Source organism: Bufo bufo, chromosome 6, assembly GCF_905171765.1.
Source record: "Bufo bufo chromosome 6, aBufBuf1.1, whole genome shotgun sequence".
In the NCBI taxonomy this organism is placed as follows: Eukaryota; Metazoa; Chordata; class Amphibia; order Anura; family Bufonidae; genus Bufo; species Bufo bufo.
This window is the reverse complement of record NC_053394.1, coordinates 164,272,572-164,287,992: the sequence shown is the minus strand read 5'-3', so window position 1 is coordinate 164,287,992 and position 15,421 is coordinate 164,272,572. Positions and strand designations below refer to the sequence as shown.

General features: G+C 46.5%; 1 protein-coding gene across 3 annotated transcripts in view; it reads right to left on the bottom strand.

Moving 5' to 3' along the window:
* The window catches only part of MAPK8 (mitogen-activated protein kinase 8), a 62,084-nt gene extending 47,620 nt beyond the window's left edge, over positions 1-14,464 (bottom strand). For all 3 annotated transcript variants that reach the window (XM_040434922.1, XM_040434921.1, XM_040434923.1), the window contains exons 1-3: positions 14,282-14,464; positions 3,049-3,229; positions 739-868 (exon numbers count right to left, since the gene is read on the bottom strand). In XM_040434922.1, the coding sequence (XP_040290856.1) occupies positions 739-868; positions 3,049-3,170 (252 nt within the window). In that variant the 5' untranslated portion in view covers positions 3,171-3,229; positions 14,282-14,464. The remainder of the gene's footprint in view (positions 1-738; positions 869-3,048; positions 3,230-14,281) is intronic.
* Positions 14,465-15,421: the final 957 nt, after the last annotated feature.

Below are 15,421 nucleotides of genomic sequence, written 5' to 3'. Positions count from 1 at the left end.
TTAGGCCTCATGCACACGACCGTATTTTGTTTCCGTGTCCGATCCGGTTTTTTTTGGCGGATAGGATGCGGACCCATTCATTTCAAAGGATCCGCAGAAAAACGCGGACAGCACACCGTGTGCTGTCCGCATCAATATGTCTGTTCCTCCGCAAAAAAAATAGTGTCCTATTTTTTTCTAGTTTGCGGACAAGGATAGGCATTATTACAATGGATCCGCAAAAAAACAGATGCCATAAGGAACATAATCAGTTTTTTTTGCGGATCCGCAATTTGCGGACCACAAAACACATACGGTCGTGTGCATGTAGCCTTATAGGCCGAAATATATGCTAGATAAATAAGGTCTGAAGCACATATCCGTTGTGTACTGGCCAGCTGTTTTAGGTGGGGAGTCAGACAACTGATGTGTACAGAACTTCAGCGCACAGATCCGGCGTCTATACACAGATAGCGCCAGACAGAAAAACTGAGCATGTAGCGATTTTCTGTCCGGAGCAATTTGACATCTGTCATCACAACTGGGACAATCTCATAGAAAACTATGGTATCAGTTCAAGCTTCAGTTCTCCTGCATCGTTTTCTACTTCACGCCGGAGGGGAACGGAACCCGAACGCCGGACATATGTGAAGGAGGCCTTACACTTTCATGCAGTGGTTACAAAAACAAACAACAAAAAAAATCTTCACTAATGTTCTGGACCATGATGAATGAGATGCAGATAAGATCTTGACTTACATTCTTGTGATTGACGCATTTCATGAGTACCAGCTCCCGGTAGGCCCTCTTAGCATGTGTTTGGTTCTGGAAGGGTCGGCTCAGCTTTTTGATGGCCACATGACGCTCAAGAACAGCATCATAAGCAGCGCTGAATGAAAAACATTTCAATTAATCACTACAGCAGAAATAACTGAGCATTGTAAATGCATTACAGGAGCACTACCAAATGTTCCTGATATACAAAGCCATCTAAAGCTTCCCCTAACAAACTACTGGTCCATTGTCAGTACGACGTGGCAGACAATGATCTTACCGTCACATGTGAATGTACACCACACTAAAGCTGGTGGCCAAACGCTTATAAAGGCAGTATTACATTGACCAACGGTTGGCTAGTTCATCATTTACAAGCATTGGCGAGAACACTCAATGATCTGGCAGTGTAATACTGCTGCCGATTACCCGACGAATGAGCAGGCGAAGTGAGTAGTGAGTGAGTAGGCGAATGCCGAGAAGGAACAATTCCCTCCTGACAATCGCCTGCGGGATCGTTTAATTTAATACAGTCTTTGGACTGACAGCTATTCTTCTCAACTTTCCTATATATACTCAATATCTTTTGGCAGCAGCTTATTTCTTAAGGGAACAAAGGATTGTGCATGGCCAATCTTCCAGCCCCACATCTGCACTCAGGAGAGGACTGGATGACCCAAACACACATTAAGTAGATGGTTGATCCTGCCAAAACAGTTGACTTATCTAAGGCATATAGACACCTTAAAGGGATTTTCTGGCATTTTTAATACTGACGGCCTATCCTCAGGACAGTCCATAAATATCTGACTGATGGTGGGCCAACACCCTACATCAGGCATGCTCAACCTGCGGCCCTCCAGCTGTTGCAAAACTACAACTCCCATCATTCCCTGACAGCCTACAGCCATCATCCTACAGAAGGGCATTGTGGGAGTTGTAGTTTTACAACAGCTGGAGGGCCACAGGTTGAGCATGCCTGCCCTACATCCTCGGCAATAAGCTGTACTGCAGTAGCTCTGGCATCTAAACTACACGGTTCTGTCCACAGTGCAGTTGATGGAGCTGGTTACTGCAGCACTGGTCCCATAAACTTCAATGGGATCAGCACTGCCATTACCAGATCCTGCGCCAGGGCTACTGCAGAAAAGATGACTAGCATGGATGCAGGATGTCCGATCTCTGCAGATAAAAATTAAAGCAATATACATTAAGATATGTCTGAAGACAGTATTGGCAATGGGCTGTGTAGAGAACCCACGAACATGCTGTACCAATAGGGAAGAGAAGCTGTCAGGCCACTGATAGTAAGGCCAAAAGAAGACAATGGCATACTGAACTCTGAAGAGTGCCACAGCAACTTCATGCCAGCCATTGGTGGGGATCTCAGCACCCGTACACCCATCAATACCAGCTCCTGACATAGAAAACAGTAGACAGACGTTTGTACACATTAATTTTAAGGAGGCCCATACACAATGGGGTTCAGTAGGCCTCATCGTGTAAGGTCAACATAACAAGTATCATTTTTGTGATTCAACTGGAAATTTTTCAGCAGTGTGCTATCAGTTTTTAAAGGGGTATTCCGATCACATACAATGGGAGTATATAGCTAGGATATGCCCCCATTGCCTGATAGGTGCGGGGCCCACCTTTGGGACCCGCACCTCCAAGGAGAACCGAGGGGGGAGATCTGTGGCTGGAGGACCCCGGGTTTCCCAGGGTACGTCCACCAAACGCTGCTCCCATACAAGTGAACGGGAGCGCACGCATGGCCCCTGCTCCTATTCATTTCTATAGGGCAGATGGAAATAGCTGAGCCAGGGCTATTTTCGGTGGCCCCATTCAAATGAATGGAGGGCGGCTGCGCATGCGCAGTGCGCCCGCCATTAATCCCCCCCCCCCCCCCGTTCTCATTGTAGGTTCGGGTCCCAGAGGTGGGACGCGCACCTATCAGACAATGGGGGCATATCCTAGCGATATGCCCCCATTGTATGTGATGGCAAAACCCCTTTAAATCAGATAGCACACTTACCCATACAATTCAATGGCACCATTCACACAGTTTTTCTCATGGATCAATGAGCCCGATTTGAGAATTTTACTACAGGGCCTATCCTTGTCGGTTTTTGTGGATGAGGATAGCCCTTGCTATTGATGGAGTGAGGGAATAATGCAATGCTTACAGAAGCTATCCATTTTCCAAGGATCCGGTGTTTACAGACCAACCATGTGTATGAGGGGACCAACAGTCAGATACAGAGAAAGGGAACATGAAGTTGCTAGCTTCCTCACCATACTATTCCTTGTGCTCCAGACCCAATAGGCTTCAGATTTTGGTAGCGCTTCAGAACCGTGAATGTGGAGTCTCCGATTTCAAAGACGGAGAAGTTGCTGTCACGCTTGCCTCGGCTCATGGTTGCACAAGCTTTTACCCCTGTGGCTTCATCCAAACAGTGTTACTATTGGTTAAAAGCTGTCAGAGAAACAAGAAGAAATGTGGGATCAAGAAACAGTGACAACACGACATACACGGATCATTCTGCCACCAGCCCAGAACATTGTCACTATACAGTCAGCCAGGTCACCAGACACAAACGGACAGAGCAGTATGAAATCTAGACAAATGCAAGTTAAAGGGGTTGGCTTCAGATATTGAGGATCTATCAAATTTCAGATCAGTCCAACACCCAGCATCCCCAGCGATTAGCCATTTCCAGCAGATGTAGTGCCAGAAACTATACTGTATACGGAGCACAGCGCCATACACCGTACAATGGCTGTTATATGGTACTGCAGCTTTTTTCACATTCAAATGAACGGGAGCTAGACTGCACTATCCCAGCAGCATACAGAGCCTTCTGCTTCTGGCTTTATACACTGTAGAGTTTCCGGCACCAGGGCTGCTTGAAGCAGGTTATCAGATGGGGTACATGGGTCAGACCCCCACCAATCTGACTATTTGTTGCCCTTTAAATTTGAGTACCTGTTCTCCTTGGTCCTTCCTGAATTAGTATACAAAAAGTACAAAGAGGTTGAGGACCTATTTTCCGGATAGGCCATCAGTACAGGACTGGTGAGGGTCAGGCACAGTTTGTGGAGGCTACCAAAGCTGGAGCTGGAAGCAGAAGGCTCCATCCAATGTGTAGTTTCTGCCGGCGGCATACTGCAGCTCAGCTCCCGTTCACTTGAGAGCTGGGCTGCAGTACCCCAGCACGGCCACTAGACCGTAGATGGAGCATTCTCCTTCCAACTCTGTCCACTGTATAATTTCTGGCATCTGCCACAAACAGCTGATTGTTGGGGGTGTTGGGTGTCCTCACCCCACAGATCTGCTGCTGGTGACCTAAACTGAGGCCATCAATAGAAAAGTCCTGGAAATCCTCTAAGTATTCCTGTTTGTAGGGTGCAGTAACCAGCTCTGTCCAGTACACAGTGGAAGGGGTTGTGTAGGTGCAGTGCCTGTTTCCAGCACATCAGTCGTTCAGATACTGACTACCTATCCTAAGGACAGGCGATCAATATCAAAGTCATGGAAGAACCCTTTAGTCCATATGCTATGATAAGGCAAGTGGACAAGATTATAGTCATAAGACAACCACTAATCCAACTTAGGGTCCATTCACACTTCTGCAAAATGGGTCCGCATCCGTTCCGCAATTTTCCGGAACAGGTGCGGACCCATTCATTTTCAACGGGGCCGGAATGTGCTGTCCGCATCCGCATTTGCAGATCTGCACTTCCGTCCCACAAAAAAATAGAACATGTCCTATTCTTGCCCGCAATTGCAGACAATTAAAGGCAAAGGCATTTTCTATGAAAGTGCCGGCAATGTGCGGTCCGCAAAATGCTGATTGCATATTGCCGGTGTCCATGTTTTGCAGATCCGCAAAACACATACTGACGTGTGAATGGACACTTAGGAATATGACCGACGGAAAGTTTAGAGCCAACAAAAATGTAAAAAAAAAAAAAAAAAGTCCAGTGCTTAAAGGAGTATTCCAAAGGCATCGCTAGGATGCGCCACCGCTCCATGAGCTGCGAGAGTCAGATCTTTGGCACTCTTCGTCTCGTTTTCCTGCTTAACAAGGCTCCCATCATTTTTTAAGGGAACTACAACTTTTCGAGTTCCATTCAAGAGCATCCATGTGTAAAGGAAACTGTGGAGGAGACATAGCTCCAGATTAAAAGGATATTTATATTAGAAAGGGACTCCATATTCATAGAAAAACTTTTAGCTTTTTCTTTTTCATTTCAGCAGTACTTTGCCATTGAATATTAAAGGGGTTCTACAGTTTATTTTAACTGATGATCTATCCTTTGGATAAATAATCAGCATCTGATCAGCAGGGCTCCGACACCCGGGACCCCCGCCGATCAGCTGTTTGAGAAGGCAGTGGCGCTCCAGCAGCGCTGTGGCCTTCTCACTGTTTACCGCAGGCCCAGTGACGTCACTACTAGTATCACTGGCCTTTTAAATACAAAACATTGCCCTTTTTCAATAGTCGGCACAGAGAAGTAAAACTCCTATGTAGACAGGTAATCCACGGTTAGTTTACTGCTGCTGTGAGAGAAACATGTTACCTGTTAGTATAATTGTAGATTAGTAGGATCAGGATAAAAATATTGCAGCTCTATTTCTGATCGGCCTAAATAAAGATACCCAGAGAAGAACATTGTACTTATCAGTGTAATGTGTGATGCTCTAATTGAGGGGAACCCCATTCTCGTGATCGGGTAGGAACCCCACCAATCTAATATAGGATAGGGGATAACTTCTCAAACCGAATTCCCTTTAAAGGCTATATACACCTTTGGGGGCATTTTTTTTTATATTGCATTATACTCATTTTGAGCTAAAAATATTTTTTTTCAATTGCTCTTTATTAAAAAAAAACATTTAACCACTGTCCTTGTGTAGCCTTGAGTTTATCTATTAGTATGATCTGAATATTACCTGTTCTGTCAGGCAGTTCAGCTGACAGCTCCTGATCTCTGACCTTATAAACACTCATTATATTATATTATATTACTGATAAGAAAATGGCTTAAATAAGTGTTTAAAGGGATTCTGTTACCAGATTTAATCCTATAAAGCTAGCTGACATTAGCGATGTGCTAATGTCCGCTAAACCTAACTAGCCTATTCCTTCTTGTATCTATGCCCCCGTTACGCCAGAAATCTAACTTTTATAATATGCCAATTAGCCTCCAGGAGCAGGGGGGAGTTGTTCCTGCTCCTAGAGGCTCCGTTCTCCCACCTTTGTCACCTCCCTCCAAGTCCTGATTGACAGGGCCAGGCAGCGCTCGCATCTGTCTGCCAGCCCTGTGCTCTGGTGAAATCTCGCGCCGTTCAGCATTCGGCACAGGCGCAGCCTGCGAGCGTCTTTCCCTTCCCACGTCCTTTCAATAATCGCAGCTACGTGCTATTCATGCAGCTGCCGTACTGGGGGCCCGCTGTCAGTGACTGCAGGGCTCCCCATAGAGAAGACAGGGACCGTTCCCCTGCCTTCTAGATCGCTCTATACACATCACTGAATGAGTGCTGTGTATACAGCTAAGGAAGCATTGTGCGGCTTCCTGCTCTGGCCCGGCGGTCATGTGACTGCCGGGGCCGGGGGAGTGCAGGAGCTGTTGGGTCTTCCATAGACCACCATCAGCCCTGCACTGAGGCTGTACAGCTTCTCTAGGGGCTGTATTTCCTCTATAACTGGTGCTACTATGTCAAGAGAAATCAATAGTGAAATTATTTTTTTTTTAAATATGTTAAATGTCCCCCAGAGGTCTTGTATGAAAAAAGAGAGACATTTAGTATCGCCACGTTCGTAACGACCAGCTCTATAAAAATATTCCATCATCTATTCTACACCATAAAGTGAACGGTGTAAAAAACTAATAAAAATTACACCAAAACAGATTTTTTTAGTCACCTCTTCTCCCCCAAAAAAGTCATATGTACCCCAAAATGGTAGCAATAAAAACATCACCTCATCTCATCCCCCACACACACACACACACACACGACCATAGCCAGAAGAAGAAGAAAAAAAGTCAATATGGCTCTAAGAAAACAGCAACACAAACATGATTTTTTATTTCTAAAAATGCTCTTATTGTTTAAAATGAAAAAAAATAAAAGACATTTGGTATTGCCGCATCCATGAAGACCGGATCTATAAAAATATCACAGGATCTACCTCATTAAGTGAACGGCGTAAAAAAAAATTATATATTATATATATATATATATATATATATATATATATATATATATATATATATATATATATATATATAAAAAAATTACAGCTTTTTTGGTGACCTCCTCCCAAAAAATTAGATAAAAAGCGATCAAAAAGCCAAATGGTGCCAATAAAAACGACAGCTTATCCTGCAAAAAATAAGCCCTCAAACAGCAATGTCAACATAAAAAACTTCTCCCTCTTAATAACCATTTTAGAAAATTTCATGTTCGAAAATCCAGATGCTGCTCTTTCCCTTCTGAGTCCTGGCATATCCCCAAACAGTTTATCCTGTGAAAAAGAAAGTTTGTGCTTAAAGAGAACCTGTCACCGGGATTTTGGGTATAGAGCTGAGGACATGGGTTGCTAGATGGCCGCTAGCACATTCGCAATACCCAGTCCCTATAGCTCTGTGTGCTTTTATTGTGAAAAAACCCCAAAAAACGATTTTATACATATGTAAATTAACCTGAGATGAGTCCTGTCCCTAACTCATCTCAGTGACAGGACTCATCTCAGGTTAATTTGCATATGTATCAAATTGTATTTTTTTTTTTACACAATAAAAGCACACAGAGCTATAGGGAATGGGTATTGCGGATGTCCTCAGCTCTACACACAAAATCTCGGTTACAGGTTCCTTTTAAAGCACCATTATATATAATTTTCCATTTTCACAGCCAAGTGTTATAAATTCTATGAAACGCCTGTTGGTTCAAAGCGCTCACTTCACCCATAAAAAATTCCTTGGTTGGTGTAGTTTCCAAAATGGTCACTTTTTGGGGGTTTTCACACTGGGGATACCTCAGGGTCTCTTCAAATACGACATGGTGCCTAAAGACCATTCCAGCAAAAATCAGCCCTCCAAAAAACATATGGTGCTCCTTCCCTTATGATCCCTACCGTGTGCCCATACAGCAGTTTATGACCACATATGGGGTTGTGACGGTATCATCTGTGTCACCGTCTAGTATTCCCTTCTTCCCATGTAATAGCACAGCCAAATAATCCACAGAACAATAAATCGCTATTATCGCTGGTATCGCCCTATACGTCCATACATGAGCTTATATAACTATGCAGCTATTGCATAAAACCGGTGCATTCAACATGGGACCGTAATCACATGGTAAGAGGCTGGCAAGTAGTCCTCTCCAAGTACTCGTGGCAAACTCAAAAGAGGGGAGTTTGTCACATATCTTCCCTTTGGGGGTTAAAACTAAACAGGTATCTGACCTCCTGTCGGTCAGTACCTAGATTAGTCGGGAAGCCCACCTACAAAGAAACATTAGCAGAGTTGCCCACCCACGGTAAATAGTTAACAGGGTAGCTTACCCACCAGGGACAGTACTGGTCTGTAGGTCCCAGGTTGTGGTGAAACAGTTCCGCATCCACAGTGCAGCTAGGCAAACCGCTGGGGCTACTTGGGGAACAGCGGCGTTCTTCACCGATGCCAGCACTTCTGCTGGGGCGGGGGGGGGGGGGGGGGGCGGTGGAGCAGAGGCTAGCGGCGCTCTGCACTGATGCCAGCTCTTCTGCTGGGGTGAGTGGTTGCAAGCCAGCCCTGCAACAAGGGGGTCGGTGGAGCAGAGGCTAGCGGCGCTCTGCCCTGATGCCAGCTCTTCTGCTGGGAAGGGATCAGTGGGTATCGCAGGCTCATCCCCTGCCCCCAGATCTCGGTTGGGAAGTAGCTGGGAAGGGGAGGGGTCGCTTACCTCCTCCTCCTGGTATCCCTGCGGAGATGGCTGGGGATCTGGACCAACCGTCCAGCATCCCTGTAGGACTGGCACAGAGACCGCGGTCTCATCTGCGCCCGTGTAGTGGGGTTTGTGTCCCCCTTTTCCTGGTATCTCCGGCTGCTGTTGGAAGGCGAGGCCGGTTGCCTCTCCTCCCCAGGACTCTGGTTGCTGTAGGGCAGAGGGACCCAGCATCTCCTTCCCCTGGAACTCAGGTTGCCGCTGGAGATCTGGGCAGGCGGCCCAGCATCCCTGTAGGGCCGGTAGAGAGACCTCGGTCCATCTCCACCTGCCATCTGTGGGTCCTCCCAGGACAAGTCTATGAGATTGCTTGGGCAAAAGAGGGTATAATTTCCAGGCAATCCTCTAGGCTGAGGGATGGTGGTTGAGCAAGGTTGAACAGTTGACGGTAGCTCTGCTCCAGCTCCCACTTCATGGTGACTAGATGAATCAGGTCTGGTCCAAGGTCGTCCGCTCGGGGAAGGTCCAGCATGGTTTCCCTGATGTCGTGGATGTCCCAGAACCGACATTCTGCGGGGCATCCAAAGTCATCGCCCTCCTCAAAGGCTTCCCACAGTAAGCCCGGACCATAATAATCCTCTCCCTCCGGCAGATAGTGGTTAGTCATCCATGGGTGGCGCTGGGTGGCATACCACTTTAGTGCCCGGTACGCTTTGTCCAGCCACAACTCCTTCCAAATCAGGTTCCACAGTTCCGTCACCCACTCAGCCAAGGGTTGCTTTCCTAGGAAGGGTGACCGCAGGGCCACGAGTACCTGGAACCTCTGTTCCTCACTGGGAAGGCTCTCTCTCCGCCGCCGCTGTACCTCCTCTAAGGAGTCATACCACAGCCCCTTTCGAGTGGCATCTCAAGTCCATTATGCCCTCCTGTGATACAGGCCCATCCTGTTGGGCCAAGTACTGCTGCAACCTCCAGCGAAACTCCTCTTCCATGTTGCTGTGGATAGGAACGCTGCCCAGTAGCTAGCTCTGTCCCTTGAGCTCCTTCAAAGCCAGGGTCGCTGCACGAGTGCCAGCGTTGCCCTCCATGCACCATACACTAGTGCCTTCCTTGAATCCTCTGTGCAGGGAAAAAGAAGGGAAAATCCCGCTGCTTGCCACCAGTTGTGACGGTATCATCTGTGTCACCGTCTAGTATTCCCTTCTTCCCATGTAATAGCACAGCCAAATAATCCACAGAGCAATAAATCGCTATTATCAACGGTATCGCCCTATACGTCCATACATGAGCTTATATAACTATGCAGCTATTGCATAAAACCGCTGCATTCAACATGGGACCGTAATCACATGGTAAGAGGCTGGCAAGTAGTCCTCTCCAAGTACTCGTGGCAAACTCAAAAGAGGGGAGTTTGTCACAGGGGTGTTTCTGTAAACTGCAGAATCAGGGTAAGACCTCTTGCACATGGCCGTTGTGGGTCTATTTCGTGCAGTGGCCGGGACTGATCGAGACCCATTCAACTTGAATGGGTCAGTGATCTGTCCACACCGCAAAAAAATAGAACAAGTTCTATTTTTTTGCGGAGCGGAGGCACGGACAGAAACACCACAGAAGCACTCCGTAGTGCTTCCGTTCCGCATCTCCGTGATTGCGGACCCATTTAAGTGAAGAGGCCTAAGGGTTCATGCACACGAAAGTATTTTTTTTCCGTGTACGTTGCGTTTTTTTTGTGGACTGTATACAGAACCATTCATTTCAATGGGTCCACAAAAAATAAAACAGAAGGTACTCCGTGTGTATTTTGTTTCCGTATGTCCTATTGTTTACATTTCGGACAAGGATAGTACTGTTCTATTAGGGGCCAGCTGTTCCGTTCCGCAAAATACGGAATGCTCATGGATGTCATCCGCATTTTTTTGTGGATTCGTTTTTTGCAGATCGCAAAATACATACGGTCGTGTGCATAAGCCCTAATACATATTGAGGTTTGTTTTGTTGTTAAAGGGGTTGTCTCACCTCCCTATTTGCAGCCTGCCTTGCTGCTCTCAGGGCCTCTCTTCCTTGCTTGCTGGGGGCGGGACTTAACTCCTGAGGCTGTCAGAGGAGATTCAGCCTCTGGGATAACAGAGAAGATCGTGACATGCCCCATCCCCCAGTAATCATGTCCACATAATGCACCTGCCCTGTAGCTGCGCTATTGATCCGTGCAGTTTGGACGGAGCTCAGACGAGGTGGCCGGGGCCGGGAGTGAATGCGCATGAGCAAGTCTTAGTGCGCGCTCGCTCCCCTGAAACACTTCAGCAGCCGCAGCATTGATATTTGTGCGTCTGCGCGGCCACCGCTCTGAACGTTACAGTGGTGGCCGTAACCCATAGAAACGAGCATGCAATTTGGGGGTATAAAAATGCTAATTACCGGAGTCACAGCCATATTTGAAAATTGATGTATATTGAAGATACCTTCACTGGACAACAAATGATTTACAGTGGATTCATGAGATGAGACAACCCCTTTAACCCTTGATGTGCTACAGGGAAAAAAAATTAAAATCTGCCAAAGCAGAGATTCAAATTTAGAAAATAGTGAATTTTTAAAAATTTTGTTAAAATATACTGACTCAAATTTACCATTAACATGTGATGTCAATGCTGCAGCCGGGTAAATAGAGCCCAGGCAGGAGAACCAGTGCAGCGGCACAAGATCTGGCTGATAAATACTTACCCGTTCTTCACATCTTCCTGATCTGCAGGGTGTTCGGTTTCATCCTGAAACCAGACACCCCCTTTAAGGTGCTTTTACATGTAAGGTTTTGATGGCGGTTTTCAGCATTTTTTTGTACCTGTGTTTTTTGGGGTAAAAATGTCCGCTCAAGGTCTGTTTTTTTTTTTTTTTTGCTACTGCTGTTTTTCTTAATGAGGTTGCTTTTTTGTTTTACTGGTGTCTTTAAAAAAAAAAAAAAAAAAGCAGCGTGGTGTATTTTTTCAGGCCTTTTCACATCACCTGCTCTATAGGGAAAACGCCATGAGGAAAATAGCGGCTAAACATGCGGTTATTCTGGCATTTCTTAGACGTTAAAAAAATAAAATAAAAACACACCACACAAAATTCATGTGTGTCTTGTAACAAGCCCTAGAGCTGTATATGACGGATGCAGATCACAATGTGAACAGCTTCTAAATGGAGGCAGCCATTATTTACTTCCAGACAGCTCTGACACACATAACCAAGTAATAAAGAGAGCACTGTGCGCCAAGGCTTGTTTATTTGGAATGCGGCGTCGGAACAACGTGATGTTTCGGCCAGAACGGCCTTTATCAAACAAGTGCCGCTGTAAGGAAAAGCGCCAATGAATGCTGCGCTGTGAAGTCGTAGCGTGTATCCACACGCTGAAATAGAGAAGAGCTTCTCCATTTCAGCGTGCGGATACACGCTACGACTTCACAGCGCAGCATTCATTGGCGCTTTTCCTTACAGCGGCACTTGTTTGATAAAGGCCGTTCTGGCCGAAACATCACGTTGTTCCGACGCCGCATTCCAAATAAACAAGCCTTGGCGCACAGTGCTGGAGTATTCTCTTTATTATTATATGGGGTGGGAACCCGACTCCAAGCAACATTCTCCAGAGTGCCAGGAGGTTCACATCTCTACACATAACCAAGTACCAGAAATGTATGGCCTGGTCCTGGGCTTTATTTCAGAGCACATTATGGCGCCCAATTAAAGCTCCTGCAATCTAGGTGCCCGGCGGGTTATTACTGCTTCTGCCTTCTCCTCCGCTCAGGGACAGCTATGCCGCTTCCTCTATTGGACTTGGCGATCAGGTTATCCCCTTTCCACAGGAGAGTGGTCGCCCCATTCTCGTGATCGGTGGGGATCCCAGCAAAAGGACCACCACTGATCGGACTGTTATCCCCTGTCCTGTGGATAGGGGATAACTTGCACCTACCGGAATACCCATTTACCAGAACCTGATCAGCTCTGCCCATGTACAATGCACCCACAGGGGGCTGCTTTCGCCTGGAACTGTGGCTCCTTTGGACGCCCCAGCTACAGTGGAAAAGCGCAAATTAAAAAGGAGTAAATTAAAAAAGGAAAAAAAAATATATATGTCTTTAAATGACCTCTTGGGGGACATTCTGTATAAAATACAAATAAAAAATACCCACCAAAACAGTTGCCTCAATTCACGTCAACCCATACACATTATAGATCAAAACGACCGACGCATATTAGGGAACCCAAATTAATCGTTTATTTTGGTGTCAGTTCACATATTTAAAAAAAAAAAAAAAAAAAAAAAAAAAAGCTTTCGTTTTCAAACAAATTGACTTTAAAAATTTTACATTTTCCCAAAATAAAATTAATAAAAGAAAAATATTTCTAAAAACAGTAGGCATAAAAAACGTTGCCAAAATTATTTTGGTATTCTAAGAAATAAAAAAGAAAGTGTTAGGAACCACCACATGCTTCAAATCACCCAAAATTGCCTTGTCATTAAAGCGGTTGTCCGCAATTTTTATACCGATCACCAATATTTCATCGGTGGGGGTCCGATCAGCTGGATGAAGAGTGGGCGCTGAGGCCTCCTTGCTGCTTCCCAAGCACAGTGGCTGGATTTGATACTGCAGCTCAGGCCAAGTCACTTGAATGGGACCAAGCTGCGCCATGTGACCGATGTGCGGTGACGTCACCCGTCAAGGAAGAGGCTGCAGTGTTCAATGAGAACAGTCTCTTCAAAAACCTTTAAACAGCCGACTGGCGGGAGACCCAGGAGATCAGATATTAATGACCTATCCTGAGTGGTTCTCCAGAAGGAGATCCGGTATCCCTCGAACAGTTACCAGACAGGACGCTGCCATCATAGGCTTTCAGGCTCTAGATGCAAACAATGACGCTGTTTGATACCTATTCACATTGTGATACTGCTGGGTTTCCACAACCCCTAGATCACGCAATGGGAACAAGGTCACAACCTTTTTTGGGACACAAAGGGCACAGTTTGTCAAATCTGATAACCATGGCAGACAAATCGGGCTTTCAGAAGACTGGGCGATTTATGCCAACGTACTGAGGAATCCAGACTGTCCTAAAATATGCCCCTGCTAAAACGTCACATCAGGGCTCATGCGTACCAATGTATTCTCTTTCCGTGCCCGTTCCATTTTTTTTTGCGGACCGTATGCGGAACCAAAACAAAACCATTAGTTCCATTTCCGTGTGTCCGGACAGAGATAGGACTGTTCTACTGTGGCCAGCTGTCCACGGTTGTGGGCATGAGCTCTAAACCTGAAATGGTGGTCCATTATGTTACGCCAAAGAATTTAGTCATTGAAAAATGAGTTGGGTCGCGGCCCCTCACCCCTGGGACCCAACATCACAGAACTAAAGGATCTCTATTATACAGGTTCCCACCAGGCCCACATCTAGAATGGAGGGCCAGCCTCGCCTACCTGGCACCACACCGTGACCCACAGCTATGGCCGCGCGCTGAGTAATCCACACTGACAGGTAGCCGTGCACACAGCAGATGTTGTCAGCAGCCCATTGTGTTGGCTCTATCCTCAGTGACATCTCCTCCCCTCCTCTCACCTGCTTGTGGCGCCCCGTAGGGCGGTTCCTACACGGTCAGTCTGTCTTCAAGGCGGCTTCAATGTCTTCTCTGCGCTCCGTCTCCTGTCACTGGTGGTAGCCCGTCATTTGCGCTCGGTCTCTCCGGTTCATAGCTCTCCCGGTGCCTCGGTCTTGGAGGAGAATTCGTGACGTAACCGGAAGTCTGCGCACACGCCCAGTGCGCCTGCTGCGTCCACCTTGCGTCACTAGGTCACGTGCATCGCTTTGTGTCGCCACGGCAACTGAGGCCTACATGCTTGTTTTAAAGCCTACGCTTTTCTCTAGCTGTGCGATTGCCCTGTCAGTGTATGACAAAAGGTTTAGGGCATGAATACTCATGCACATTGTGTATAACATAGAAACACCTTATAGTGAGGGAGGTGTCCGCCACCCTCTAAAAAAAATCACCCCAAAAGAGTGAAAATAAACAGTTACCCACCTACCTTTTGACCCTGCCGTATGGTTCCTTCACTGTGCTTATTCACATACCTACTAACATGCCTTATAGGGCTCATTCAGACGGCCTTATGCTGTCCACAAAAATGCGGTCCTGCGGATCCTTTTTTTGTGGATTAGATGCTGACCCATTCACTTCTATAGGGCCCTTTTTCATTCCACGGCTCAGCAAAACAAATAAAACATGTCCTATACTTGTCTGTGAAAATCAGGACATGGCCCTATTGAAGTCCATGGATCAGCAAAAAAACGGAATGCATGTCCGCAAAAAACATCCGCATTTTTGCGTAAAGAATACGGACGTCTGAATGAGCCCTTAAGCTCCATTCACACGTCCGTGGTGTGTTGCGGACCCCCTATAGAAATGCCTATTCTTGTCCGCAGCTGCGGACAAGAATAGGACATGTTCTATCTTTTGCGGAGCTGCGGGACCCGAAGATCGGGGCAGCGCTCCGCAAATGCGGATGCGGACAGCACACTGTGTGCTGTCCGCATCCATTCCGTCCCCATAGAGAATAAATGGGTCCGCACCCGTTCCGCAAAATTGCGGAAACGGATGCGGACCCATTTGCGGACGTGTGAATGGAGCCTTATATAGTCAGGATTTTTTCGACAAGCAATGTATGAAGTGAAGTTGTAGTTTTGCAACAGCTGGAGAGCCAC